Raw genomic sequence first — 13,141 nt, 5'->3', positions numbered from 1 at the left:
ATGAAACTCAGCAGACATTGCCATCTCAGAGATAATGTGCACTGCTCAACAGGAGGTCAGTCAAAGACCATAGGGACAAAAAGAGGCAGAAAGAAGGAAACTACTATGTCATTGAGTCAAACACATTAAGTGACACTTGTCCTAATAAAGTATTTGCATCTCAAAAAGACTGCAAAGCCTATGAATTATAAGGCTAAGGAAACAACTTCTGAAACAAGACTCAATATATTTGAAATCTCCAAGGACTCTAAAAAGGAGACTAGCTATGGAAAGCCTACACACTCCTACAGAACTCACTGATTGGAGAGACTCAACCCGAGGCACACTATATCTGGAAAAGTAAGGCCACTGAAAAGGTGGGTGTTAAAAAAAGGTCTGTAACAATTTAAAGGACTTCCAGCTGTAGAGGTGTTGCAAGTAGACTAAGCTTTTTTTCTTCTTTTTTTTTGTCTTTTTTCTAAGGGTTCACAGTAGCACCATCTTCACTTTAAGTTGCAACAATTCTATAAATCAAGGACATCTTATACCAGTGCTTCAGATTACTAGCAGATTATTCAGAGAAACTAGCAGGTGAAGTCTGTGTCCCCAAAGACGATGCATAAATCGATTTGAGAACTGGCATAACAAGATGAGAGAACGAGAGTCTCTCCCAGCAACTAATGAAAACCTGGAGGCTGAGTTGCAGTAAGGCAGTGGAAATCACAGATGAGACTGAATGCACAGAAGACTGTCACACTTGCTTTGTCTTTTCTCTCTGTCCCGTTTCCAACAGTCCTGTTCATTTCTCTCCAAATTCACACTCTGTCTCCCCCCACCTCCAATCAAGAGGAGAAAATCCTTTCTTCAGCAGACCTACAGGGTGAAGACATTACTTAACAATGTAAAAATAAGAACATAAATGGTGCTTTTACTTATGCAGTCTAGGTCTTTCTAACACAGTTCCCTTTTTTCAAGGGTGGCCAGAAGCAGATAATTCAGGTAAAGAACGTAAAACACAGCAAATATCTAGAAGTGTCTGGAATAATTCCTAGCTTTCACCCATTTTAGAGCTGGTAGTCCAACTCCACTGTAAAATTCAGTATTCAGTGCATCTATCTCTACCTGACTTTGCCTAATTACAATTTTAACCCACTTATATTTTTCTGCTCCACAATATCATGTGGCAATTAAGTTCCACAATTTAATTACACATTGCTTGAAAAGCTACTGTAGTTTTCATCAGGTAGCAGGTTTAATTCACTGGGTGGCCTAATTCTTGTCTTAAAAAAAATAGCTACTCTTGCTTTTTAGTCATCATTTCTGCATGATCTACAGATTTTATAGACCTCTGTCACCTCTCCTCTTATTGTTCTGTTTTCCAGACTAAAGATCTTCATCTTCCCAGCACATAGGATGTTCCACACCTCTCATCCACTTTTTCACTGTCTATGAAACTTTTGCTGTGCCGGGGTGATTACACCAACGCACACTGTTACTGATTTGGACACACTATTGATATACTTAATGACCTAACAATTATTTTATTCTTAGTGAACACTTCCCAACAGCTTTCCAACCACTGCCCTTCTCTGAGTAAGTAACATCAGCAAATTTAGAGCTCTTCACTGTGTAGATAAGTTTGCATTATTTTCCCCTGCATGAGCATCATTTCACGTTCACCAAAACTGAACTACATTTGTATGTGAAAGCACTGGGCAATGGTATAAGATTTTGCTGCAACTACCCAATCAGTTTAGATTTTACCAATCCTCATATATCAACAAACTGCTATGGTGCCACAACACTATCATTCCTTAAGACTATTTTTTAATATGATGAACCCCTAGATCCCAGCAGAAATCTACTGGTATGTTTTTCCATCGTGAAGCAATCATTGATTTACCTAGTTTCTCATCTTTTAACCAACTGTACTAATCCACAGGATAACCTTTTATCCTCGGCTAATAAGGATTTGGTTGAGGTCCTTGGTCAAATATTTAATCGATTTTCAAACCAGTCTGCTACTAGCTCTGGTAAATGCTCTCTAATTCTAGTGTTGCAGCATTCAGTGAGCAATAATCTTGCAGGATTTGGTGAGTAAGAGTTCTACTTTCATCTTACATACTGCCTGCAGATTACATAAACCTCACTAAGTTCTCCCCCTTCAGTTTTCTCTTCTGCAAATTGAGGGATTTCAAACACGTTAGTCCCCTACCTCCTTCCATCTCCTTATTTTAGCTATCCTTCTTTGTACCTTTTTAACTGTTAATTATAGCCCTAAATCTGTTCCTTGTAAAAGTTGGGACAATTCCATCCAATAACAATTATTTTTTACCACCTAGCATCTTCTTTAAAAAAAAAAAAAAAAAAAAAAAAAAAAAAAAAAAAGAGATATCTGTATTAGTTTTTTGGGCTTGTTTCCCTTAACAGGAGGTAAAACGCTGGACCTTTTCTACTCCTCCAGAGTGAAAATGACAAAGAATTCAGATTCTATCTACCCATTATTGATGATCCAGCAAGAGTGCAAACCGATCAGACCAGCCAGTAAGGGACATACCTGAACAAACAAAAAATGCAATGATGCGGCATTTTGTTTTGTACCAGCGCTTCGAGATTTCATAGTACCAACCAAACTTCACAAAAGGATGCACATCAAAAAAGGAGTGTGAAGAACCTCAAAACAGATGCATCTCTCCTGTGAATCACTGTGTTATCCCTGTGTCTAAGGAACACCTTGTATCCAGCCTGGGCTTGCTCCATATGCAGGGACCAATTTCAGCTGAGCTTTCCACAGACATTTCAGTGGAACAGCAAAAGAACCTGTAGCAAAAGCAGATCACCTTGCAGGATCCTGGAACTGACTACCTGGCCAAATTCCTGCTGCGCTCTTAGAAAGAGGTGTTAGAATCACCCCTGTGAGCACTTCCCTGCGTTTCCAGGTATGCACCTCCTTTTGCTTTAGAGCTTGGATCGCATCACATGATCAGTCCTACAAAGAACAAGTTTGAACAGACCAGTCTTAACTCTAAAGTTATCCAGTATGCAGCACATTATTTGCTGAAATACCTAAAATTCAGTTTAAAATAGTTTGGTATACACCAACCATATAGTTTTCACTTACAAAGTATATAAAACCAAAATTACATTGATATAAGGGTTTTCTCATGGATTACTAAGCACTATTCTTCTGTTTCCAAGCAACCAGTACAATTCTAATTCCTCTTCATCTCTGGGAATAACTTTTCATAGTCAGAACACTGTTTACATAATCTTCAAAATATGTGAAGTTTTACAAGACTATATATTTTTGCCATAGACTTACTAATTTTTATGGCATCACACACCGCAATTAAAAAGTCTGTACTACTTGACAAGAAACTCACATGTACATTTAGTTGGACTAAGAAATTCTTTAGTTATCCGTTTGCGTGCCTTGCTTTCCCACATTCAGAGATCAATCAGTCACCAGACCCAACATCTGTGGGACCACAGGCTAAACCTGCTGTAGGACATGGCATATTGTTCATTTTCGACAACGTATATGCATTTCCATGTAATAAATTCCCAAGTTCTGCAAAGATCTAGGACACTGAAGAGGTCCTGGCTTGTCATATTCTCTTGTGAAATGCCACCTGGGAGAATTCAAAAAAAACAAATAAAAAATTCTGTTGCAAGCCAGTGAGAAGTGTTCTGCAATTCACTGTTCACATAAGGAGGATGTATTCTCCAGTCCTTCTGGACTTCACTTCTAGTAAGAAAACTGGATTCAATAACTCAGGTTCCATTAAGGTCTATATTTTAATGGAAACACTGGAAGATCAGTTCCAAAATTCATGAATGTAACTATAACAACACAAAAAGGTAATTCTCTCTGCCCCTTAGCCTTCCTCCCCATAAGTGCCTGGTAATTAAATAAAAGGTTAACACAGAACTTCTATTCCAAGACAGAATATCTTTTTCACTGCAAAGTAATAGAAACACACCTTTTCTCATCTCTGAAGTCCAAGCCATTATCTCATTCCAAGGTACAGCGTAGTGCATAATGAAAAGAAGTAGCCTCAAAAAATGTATACTTTTAAAGACAGCTGCAAGGACATCTCTTCAGAAAAACTACAATTCTGCACACAAACTACAGGGGTCTTTTACCCATTTTCATGAAACACCACCACCAAAAAAAAAAAAAAAAAAGATTCTCAGCTTTAGCTACCACTGTTACATTTACTAGGTAGGGCTACTTCATCTCTCAAAAACTGATAAAAACATAGTTGATCTACTGAAACAAGCTTAAAAGGCAAACATTACAAATTTTCAGGCAATTTTACAATGGATGACTCTCTTACAACACCTAGTTGAAAAAAATATATATTACTACTATACTATATTAACTACACCATGTTACTGCTTTACTTGAAAAATTTTGTATTCAGAATCACAAAAAATAAAAATTAATTGCAGACAATCACATAAACAAGTGTCTGTATTAGCTCTTGTTACCTTTAAAGATTTAAGAAAGCTATAGCAAAATCCAGTCAGTACAGGCAGTATCTTACAAACTAGCAGATTGGCAACTATGGAAGAACAACAGGTTCTTACTTGGGTTGAAACGCCAAGTGGTGCTTCTGCAGTTTAAGTGGGGAAATATTTTAACGTATAAACTCAGCTTCATTTTTGTACTAGAAAACACACCATTCTGACACGAGGTGACGGCAACAGTGGCAACCAATTTGGTACAGAACATGATTTAACCACCAGTGTAGTCAAGTGTAGTCAGAAATATACTACATTAAATACCATGAAGGCGTACTCATACATGTGTTCAATAACTTGAAGATCTACTAATAATATGAGAAAAGTCATAAGCATAACAGCAACAGCAAAACCATTAAAAGCATGGATGTCTAGGTTATTATTTTTTTAAAAGTGCATGAACACTTAGCTAAACAAGATTTCTGAAGCATTACCTTTTTCCACTCCACCTCACATTCCTTGAAAGTATATGCATTCATTTCCCCCTCCTTCATACTACCCTTCCCAATGCAACTAGGTCAAGGCATAATTCCAGTGGACCTGATAATCAGCCCACTACTTGCCCGATCATCCTTCAGTCTCTGTCTTTGGCTCACACCCTGCAGTATTGCAAGAATAACAAGTATTTATAGCCATTCAAGAGTATATGCCCCCAAGGAGAGCGCCAAACACTGTGGAATAACAGATCATTTCAGAGGTGCCTCATATTTGTACTGCCAAAACCTGAAAGCCATTTAACAATGGCAGTCATTCAACTAACAAAGTAGTAAAACAACTAAGGACTTAAAACTGAGTGATAAAATGTTGAATATACAATAGAAAGCAAGAAAAGAAAACTATGAAAATAAAAACTACTTTTATGGAAAGCTTTCTCCTTTTTGGAGAGGAATAAGTATGGAAGAGGAGGGGGGTGAGTTTCCAGTTACAGTCAAAAGTTCCCTTTAAATAAGCTGATGTTATGAAAATTAGCATAGTTATAATTTTTTCAGTTCACTGATAGCCAGGAATCACAGGATTGTGCACTCTAGAACCGCTTAGAATAGTATTTTTGAAACATATGATATGCTTATCCAAGAAGCAGATCTAAAGACACTAATTTTTTCAATTTGGTTAGTATTATCACGAAGTAATACTGTAAAAGCTAGGTAAACGCTGTAAAAGCTAGGTTATCAAACACAGTATAACCAGCTGGTCAAAAGAGGTGATTATCCCACTGCATTTAGCGTTGGTGCAGCCTCAGATTGAGTACTGTGTGCAGTTCTGAGACCCACAATTTAAGAAGAATGTTAAGGTCCTTGAATGCATCCAGAGGAAGGCAACAAAGCTGGTGGAAGGGCTGGAAGGCATGTCCTATGAGGAGCGGCTAAGGACTTTGGGCTTGTCTAGTTTAGAGAAAAGGAGGCTGAGGGGCAACCTCATTGCTCTCTACAGCTTCCTGAGGAGGGGAAGTGGAGAGGGAGGTGCTGATCTCTTCTCCCTGGGATCCAGTGATAGGACGTGTGGGCATGGTTCAAAGTTGCACCAAGGGAGGTTCAGATTGGACATTAGGAAGCATTTCTTTACAGAGAAGGTGGTCAAATGCTGGAACAGGCTTCCTAGAGAGGTGATCGATGCCCCAAGCCTGTCAGTGTTTAAGAGGCATTTGGACAATACCCCTAATAACATTCTTTAATTTTCGGTCAGCCCTGAAGTGGTCAGGCAGTTGGACTAGATGATCGTTGTAGGTCCCTTCCAACTCAAATATTCTATTCTATGCTAAACCGTATAACGTCTGTTTTAATCTTTTACAACTTAGCCATACATGAAATCACAGCCCAGGAGAAACACTAAATTAAACAGCAGAATAGAAATATCCCCAAAATGCCATTGGAAATAACGATGCTTCCTGTAATTCGAGCAATTTTTCTCAATTGCAACCAAAGTAAGTTGCTTTGTGTTTTGGTAGTTAGCACTGAGCTTTTGTTTTGCTAAAAGACTTGTAAGTAGTTAAGAAAAAAAGACTAAGTGTTGACTAATAAGCGAATTACTTTGAACAATTAAAAAAAAAAAATCAACTTCCAGTCAGCGGTGCCAAAACACCTCTAAGCTAGCAAATGAGATGCAGTTTACACTAGGTATTTGAAAAGCACAACTCACTGAAAACAGTGTTCCAAAACAGATATGGTGTGCCCAACAATTAGTACTGACCAGAAAACACAAATACCTGGGTTCAAGCCTCACGTGTGTATTTACCCTACTTTAACTCCACTTTTTGCAGCTTATCTTCCTCACTGAAAGGGAGCACAGTGCAATTAAAAACAATAAAACTATCGGCAAGCGCCAGGCCTCCTAGCATTTGCTATCACCGACACCCAGCCGAGGCAGGCCTCGGGGAAAGGCAGTCAGGAGAAGGGGAGGCAGGCAGGCAGGCCGCAGCGCAGCCTCCGCCGGACCCCGCCGCTGCTCAGGCTCACCGGCCCCCGCAGGCCCCTCGGGAGGCTTACGGCCCCGCCGGCGGCCGCCTTACCCCGGGAGCGGGGCCGGGGGCGCCCCTCTCCCCAGGGCCACCAAAGAGGGGCCGAGAGCGGCTCCCCGCGACAAGCACAAGCCGCTCCAGCGACAGGCCACAACCGCACCGAGGGGGGGGGGGGGGGGGGGGGGGGGGGGGGGGGGGGGGGGGGGGGGGGGGGGGGGGGAGCAGCACCCCCTTCCCGTGGACACCGCGACTGGCTCCAAGCCGGAGCTCGGGCGGAGATGTCCCCTCACCGCTGCACGCTTCAAAAACACGAGAAACCCCCCCCCCCGCCCCCCCAAACCCCACACCGCTGCTCGGAGTTACCCGCAAAGATGTAGCTGCCCCCGGCCGTGGCCGGTGGCCAGCTCCCCAGGGGGTGGCGGTCAGGCTTCGGCGAGGCCTGGCGGCCCGGCCCCGGCAGCAGGGAAGGCCGCGGTGCAGCCGAGGACGCCCGCCACTTACCAGCCCGACTCGGAGAGCGCCACCCTCGCCCTGTCGGCCATGGCGCCTCCTGCCGCCTCTCACCCACAGAACTTGGGGCCGCCGGGGCGGGGCGGCGGGGCCGGGCAGGCGTGGGGCCGCCGGGCGCTGCGGGGAGCCCCGGCGCTCGGAGGAGGGACGCGGGGCCCGCTCGTTCCCCCGCCCCTCGGCCCTTTCCGGGCGCTCGGCCCGGCCAGCTCTCTGGCAGGGGGAGAGAGGAGAGGGGAGGGGAGCGGAGGGGAGCGGAAGGGAAGGAAGGAAGGAAGGAAAGAAGGAAGGAAGGAAGGAAAGGGTGGAGGCGGCGCAGGCAGAGACGAACAAAGACTGCGACCGGCTGCTACGGGGATGGAGGCGGCGGTGGGGGAGGGCGCCTTGCCGCTTGTCTGGAAGTCGCTGCCGCCATGGCGGAGAAGGGAAGGAGTGAGGGCAGAGGAGGAGGAGCCGGTGCCGCGGGGCTGGGAGGCGGTGGAGCGCGGGCCCTGCCTCCTGCCTGCGGCCGCCGGGCTCCCTCAGGCCGGGGCCGGCCCGGCCTCGCTGCGGAGGGCTTCGTACGCCTCTGATGGGCCTCTGCCGCCCGGAGCGTTGGCGGTGGTCAGCGGCCTGCCTCCTTGTAGCGGCGGGAAGAGTTTCTTTTAAACGCATGTCAGCTATAAATATTATTGCTCATAACATTGTGTAGGAGAAGAGTCTCCTCCATTTCCTCAAAATGGGTGTTGCGGATGAAGAGGGATTTTTAGCCTTTAGAGTGACAAGATGTAAAAGGCTGTTCCTGTGTTTCTTTAAGGTCCTTTTTTTTTTCCCTTTAATGCTGTGCCCTAAAATGCTGGGCACTGACATGAACATTCATTTTTGTGATCTGCCTTTTTAATGGGAATTATACTTTAAAAGAATAGCACTATTTCGTTACTGCTTCTGTAAGTGCGCAGTTACCTCAGGTGCCAGTAACGGGCGGGGTGGGTGTGCTGTCCTCCGGTTTCCTCAGTGCTCCAGTGTTCAGAGAAACTGCCAGAAGGTGAACGTGAGCAGGTCAGGAGTTAAGAAAATGCCTTCCCAAACCTTGGCGCTCAGGGTTTCTGCCTGCAGGTGAGGCAGCTACCTTCCAGAAGACACTGACAATTTGCATGAGTAAGTCAGTCACGTCAGCTACTTCTGTAACCCATTGGTGCCAAATGTTAATTCTTTTTTACTGCACTGAGGTTTCAGAACCTAACTACCTGCTATGTTTGTCTATTAAAGATGCACTTTTCTTCGTGGGTCATTCTCATCCTTGGGATGTTTCAGTTTTCGTGCAGCATCTTCAAGTCAAAGCTTGCTGGTTTTCTTTTTTTGGATCCACCTGAAAACCTCTCTTTGCTATATGGAGTAGAAATCACTGGAGTTTTACACACAACAAGCTGTGATTTCTGCTGTGCTGGTCAACGCTATTTGCCTTTTTTTTTTTTTTTTTTTTTTACTATGTGCTGCTCATTCATTGTATTCTCTTTTGTATCTATAGATTATATACTCTAGGACAAAGGTTTTGTCACCAGTGCGTATGGTGTCCTGCATGGCTGCTGTTTTTTAAGAAGGTACACATCTTTTTTTTTTTTTAAATCAATAATTATAAAAAGCTTGACACAGAAGAAGGAAACAAAACTTTATTTTTTAGATTAATCTGAGCATTGTCTAACATTACATATATCCTTAAAGCTTTTCTGATCTGGAGTCTTAATAGAAAGAATGTACTCTAGCCCTAAAATAATAAATTTCCACTTAAAATAGAAGACTGACATATGCGATCTCTGCCAGCAAAATCTCAAAACAATGATGAGCATCACACTCAGGGAAGTTTTAATCCTCGTGCTGGTCATTAAAAAAAAGAAAAATTGGCAGAGGGAGCATTATTAATTGGGAAAGTGCAATAATGCATTTTTGATGCAAGCTCAAAGAGAGCAATCGCCAGAGCCATCTACACAGAGTTCAATAAACTGAGCCAACCCAGCCAGCCATATAGTTCATGGATTGAGTAACGGTATCACTTGTTTGGATTTTCAGAGGTTGCACAGTGCAGTCCCGTATCATGACAAGACTCCGGGTGAATATGAGCTTCCAAAGGAATAACGTCAGGGAGAACTAACGTAAGAGCCCTGAAATAGACCAACTGTATGTCTGTACCAAAGAAACTCTTAAATTAGTGCTGGGGAATACCCTAAAGTTAAGCAGAAGAGTCATGCTGAAATGTTAGTGGCCAAGTCACACCCTTGCACACTTAACAACCGTAGCAGCTGCTGACATGGAAAAGCACCAAGAGATAAGTGGAAGTGTAGTGCCAGTTCAGACACTTATTATGGAAAAGAAATGGGAATAAAAGCACCTTGCATTTGGAGTCTGACCTGGCTGCACATTAGATTATCAAGAAAAGGTTGTAAACGTTATTGTGACTCGCAAAGGGGTGCCTGTAGAGCCAATTAGTAAGGGATGGAGTATGACCTAGGAGAAGATAATGAGAATTACGGACTTTATGTATTACCTCATGTTAGTTTAAGACATGGAAGCTTTTGCTTACTTAAATCTTCATCGAAATCACAAGGCAATTATACCAGCAATTTACGCCAGCATATGGCTAGCTGTTGCACCTCATAGCACAAAACACCATCTATAAAGAAAATGTAGTACTCAGCACTGTCCCTCTTAAAGGTCTGCAGACATCTGTTCTAACAAATTCATTATACACAAGCTGAGAAATATATATATATATACACACACACATCCTTTTGTACATGAGAAGTCCCCGTTAGTACGTTTCTCTGCTCATGGAGGGCACTGCCCAATCTTTGCTTTTTCTAGGTGCTGTTAGCTATGCTGCAGTGAGGTAAATAATTAGCTCCACTGTAAAACAGAAGGTGATACAATGCCTGCCAGGTAGTCAGAAAACCGCAAATTGGAGGGATAAGACCCTCTGTACCAACTGTTCATGATAAAACATTCTTAGAGCATATCTCCATATCCATTGCTTTTAGAATAAACGACATCATTGCTGAAGCTAACGAGCATCAGAGTACCTGGGGCTATACAGGGACCGAGCCTAGACTCCAGCACACCTGTAAGGGGCTCTGTGCTTCCATAGCTTTCTCTGAAAAATGCACATTACTCAAGATGAATCAGTGCCTCACTGTTCACAGAATTTACGTGGACTCCTGTCCAAACCATAATCTGGTTTGATACACTTCACTGAAGTCGAAAGGCTCATTCCAGTTTCTCTTTCCAAGCATCTGTTTCAAAGTGTTAGCCATGGAAAAGTGTGAGGTTAAAAAACAAGGTCTGTGAGGAACAGCTAACACTGCTAAGTTTCATATATAGCTTCAGGATAATTTGTGATACAAAATCACTTTTCGTAGTACCTTTGAAAGATGTCAGTAATGGCCAAGAAAAAAAGTAATTTTTAGTCATTGTGATGGTTTGCACAAATGCACCTCCATGCATGACTGGTTGACAGTCCTATTTAAAAATGCTACATGCGTAAATCAGCTAATTTTAAGAAATGCCTCAACCAGTTATTCTACAAATGACACAGAGAAGTGTCACAGAGCAGCGAGGGCTGGCTGCATCTCAAGGGAAGGCAAGCCAGGAGTGGGGCGCAGCAACATGGCAGGTAGGAGCAGTAATCTCACCATAAGGAGCCAGGATATAGAGCGGCAAGTCCAGGTCAGGATCAGGGCCAGAGACAGTGGCCGGGGTCAGACACAGCCCGGTGATCACCCAGCATGGCCACCGGGACGAGACAGGTCCGAGCTCAGCCAGGAAGCCAGGTCAGGAATGGAGGAGGTACATGCCCGAGCACAGACGTAGCTATGACACGGCTGTGATGTAGCCCAGGCGGCGGCTGGTGGTACGGCCACTGCTTAAATGTAGCTGCCATGGGAAAGGAGAGGCAGGGCCTCGGTTTTGCCTCTTTTCACAACAGCTCTTACTGGCAACAAAACTGACCGTGAACTCGGCCAGCTAAACTCATTGACTCAGCTAACTAATGTCCTAGAAGGGGGATGTGCTCCAGGCCCTGAGAACAAGACAGTTCTGCTGCTGTATCGATGTGTGAACAGGTCTGATGAGCAACATACTCATTTATCCACGATTTGTCTCTGAAGATGGGTTTCTCAGTGTTTTAAGCAGAAACAGGCTTAATAGTAACAGGATTCTGAATCATCCAAAAACAGAGCATGAGACTTAACAGCTTACTCTGGTACATTTTTACAAAGGATTTCAGCTTTCAAGGAAAACTTAAGAATTAACTGTATTGATCTTCTCCTTCAAAGAAATAAAATGTATCTAGTACTTCATATCTTCAAAGTGCTATGGATGAAGCTATTCACGTTTAAATAAGATCTTAAATCAATATGATTGTTTCATTGAGTTTTAGATCTATTAAATTTACCTTTTAATATATGTGTTCAAGTTATGACATGGCTATTTAAAAAGGTAGAGGGGGTAAATGGGGAAAAATTGCTTAATATATCATCTTAGGCATGCTAACTGCAAGTATGCAACAATGTCCCATAATGTAACTTAAGACCAAGGTAAGTAGTAAGGACCCTCATCTGTGCTGTGCTCTGCTTCTAAGCCATATTTAATTATGCAGTACAACTTGTTTTTCTATTACATTCAGATTATTAACCAACAAAGTTTAAAGTATTACTATTTAATGCTGTATGACTATCATTTTGCTTGCATATGCTGTATTTATATCTGCCTTATTTATTAGAAATGCAAGAGGCTAAGAGCAGAAATTGAATTCAGGCAGCAACTAGCTCTTATTGTTTATTTTAGCAAAGAATAACTAGATCCTGTGATTTCTTCACAAAATCCACAATGTGTACACCATGTCATCCGGTGACTGAGGGAGGCAGCCCCTCGTCTGGAGTACCAGGTAATGGTAGGCATGTAAAGATGTCTTCTTGACTGCTTGACAGTTCTTCTTGACTGCTGCCCATATGACCTGGGACAACTTAATCTATGACAAAGAGGTTATTTCCACAATGCTCTGTAATTGTAAGTACCTAAAATGTTTGGTCTACTTGAGCGCCTCCATTAGGGCACTGGTGGGGCAGAGAACAGACAGAACTAGCACACAGGGCAAGACAGCAAAAGCCAGTTTTTGCAGCAGCCCTGCAGGTTCTCACCTGTGGCTTGATTCATCCTTGTTGCCTTGATCTCCTGCCAACTCCAGCCCCGATCATCTTGGTTCTGCAGTGGGTTCACAGAACTGGGGAGCTGAAACTGTTGACCACACCTGCCAGAAACAGGCAAGAGCAGAAACCCGTTAACACTCGTTGTGAGTTGTGGCATCATGCACCCCAACCTGGTGTGCTGAAACCAACAACAGCAGGATGGAGACCCTGAATGCCAGGTTCAATGGGAGGTCCCCACAAGGACAAGAGTGCTGCTTTGGTCTCAATTTTTATTTCATCTTCTGTAGAATACACTTTCTTCATTACATTATCTGAAGGTAACAGGTCCTCTTACTGAGTGCAAGAGCAGATGATCCTTATCCTGGATCTGTAGCCAAAAGTAACTGGGCACTGAAGTTAAAGGGCCTTCACTTCTGGTCACTGTGTTTCTAGGAGTGTGCTGGGGTTTCAACAAAAGTGGCTGTCTCTCGGTGTCCTGTGATGGGCCAGGTCCTGA

At 43.2% G+C, this 13,141-nt stretch overlaps 1 protein-coding gene across 3 annotated transcripts in view; it reads right to left on the bottom strand.

Annotated features, from left to right (window-relative positions):
- TDRD3 (tudor domain containing 3) overlaps positions 1-7,638 on the bottom strand; it is a 109,684-nt gene extending 102,046 nt beyond the window's left edge. For all 3 annotated transcript variants that reach the window (XM_050894777.1, XM_050894794.1, XM_050894786.1), the window contains exon 1: positions 7,463-7,638. In XM_050894777.1, the coding sequence (XP_050750734.1) occupies positions 7,463-7,503 (41 nt within the window). In that variant the 5' untranslated portion in view covers positions 7,504-7,638. The remainder of the gene's footprint in view (positions 1-7,462) is intronic.
- Between the last annotated feature and the right edge of the window lie 5,503 nt (positions 7,639-13,141).

This window comes from Gymnogyps californianus, chromosome 1 (genome assembly GCF_018139145.2).
Source record: "Gymnogyps californianus isolate 813 chromosome 1, ASM1813914v2, whole genome shotgun sequence".
Lineage (NCBI taxonomy): Eukaryota > Metazoa > Chordata > Aves > Accipitriformes > Cathartidae > Gymnogyps > Gymnogyps californianus.
This window is presented reverse-complemented; position numbering and strand designations above follow the sequence as displayed.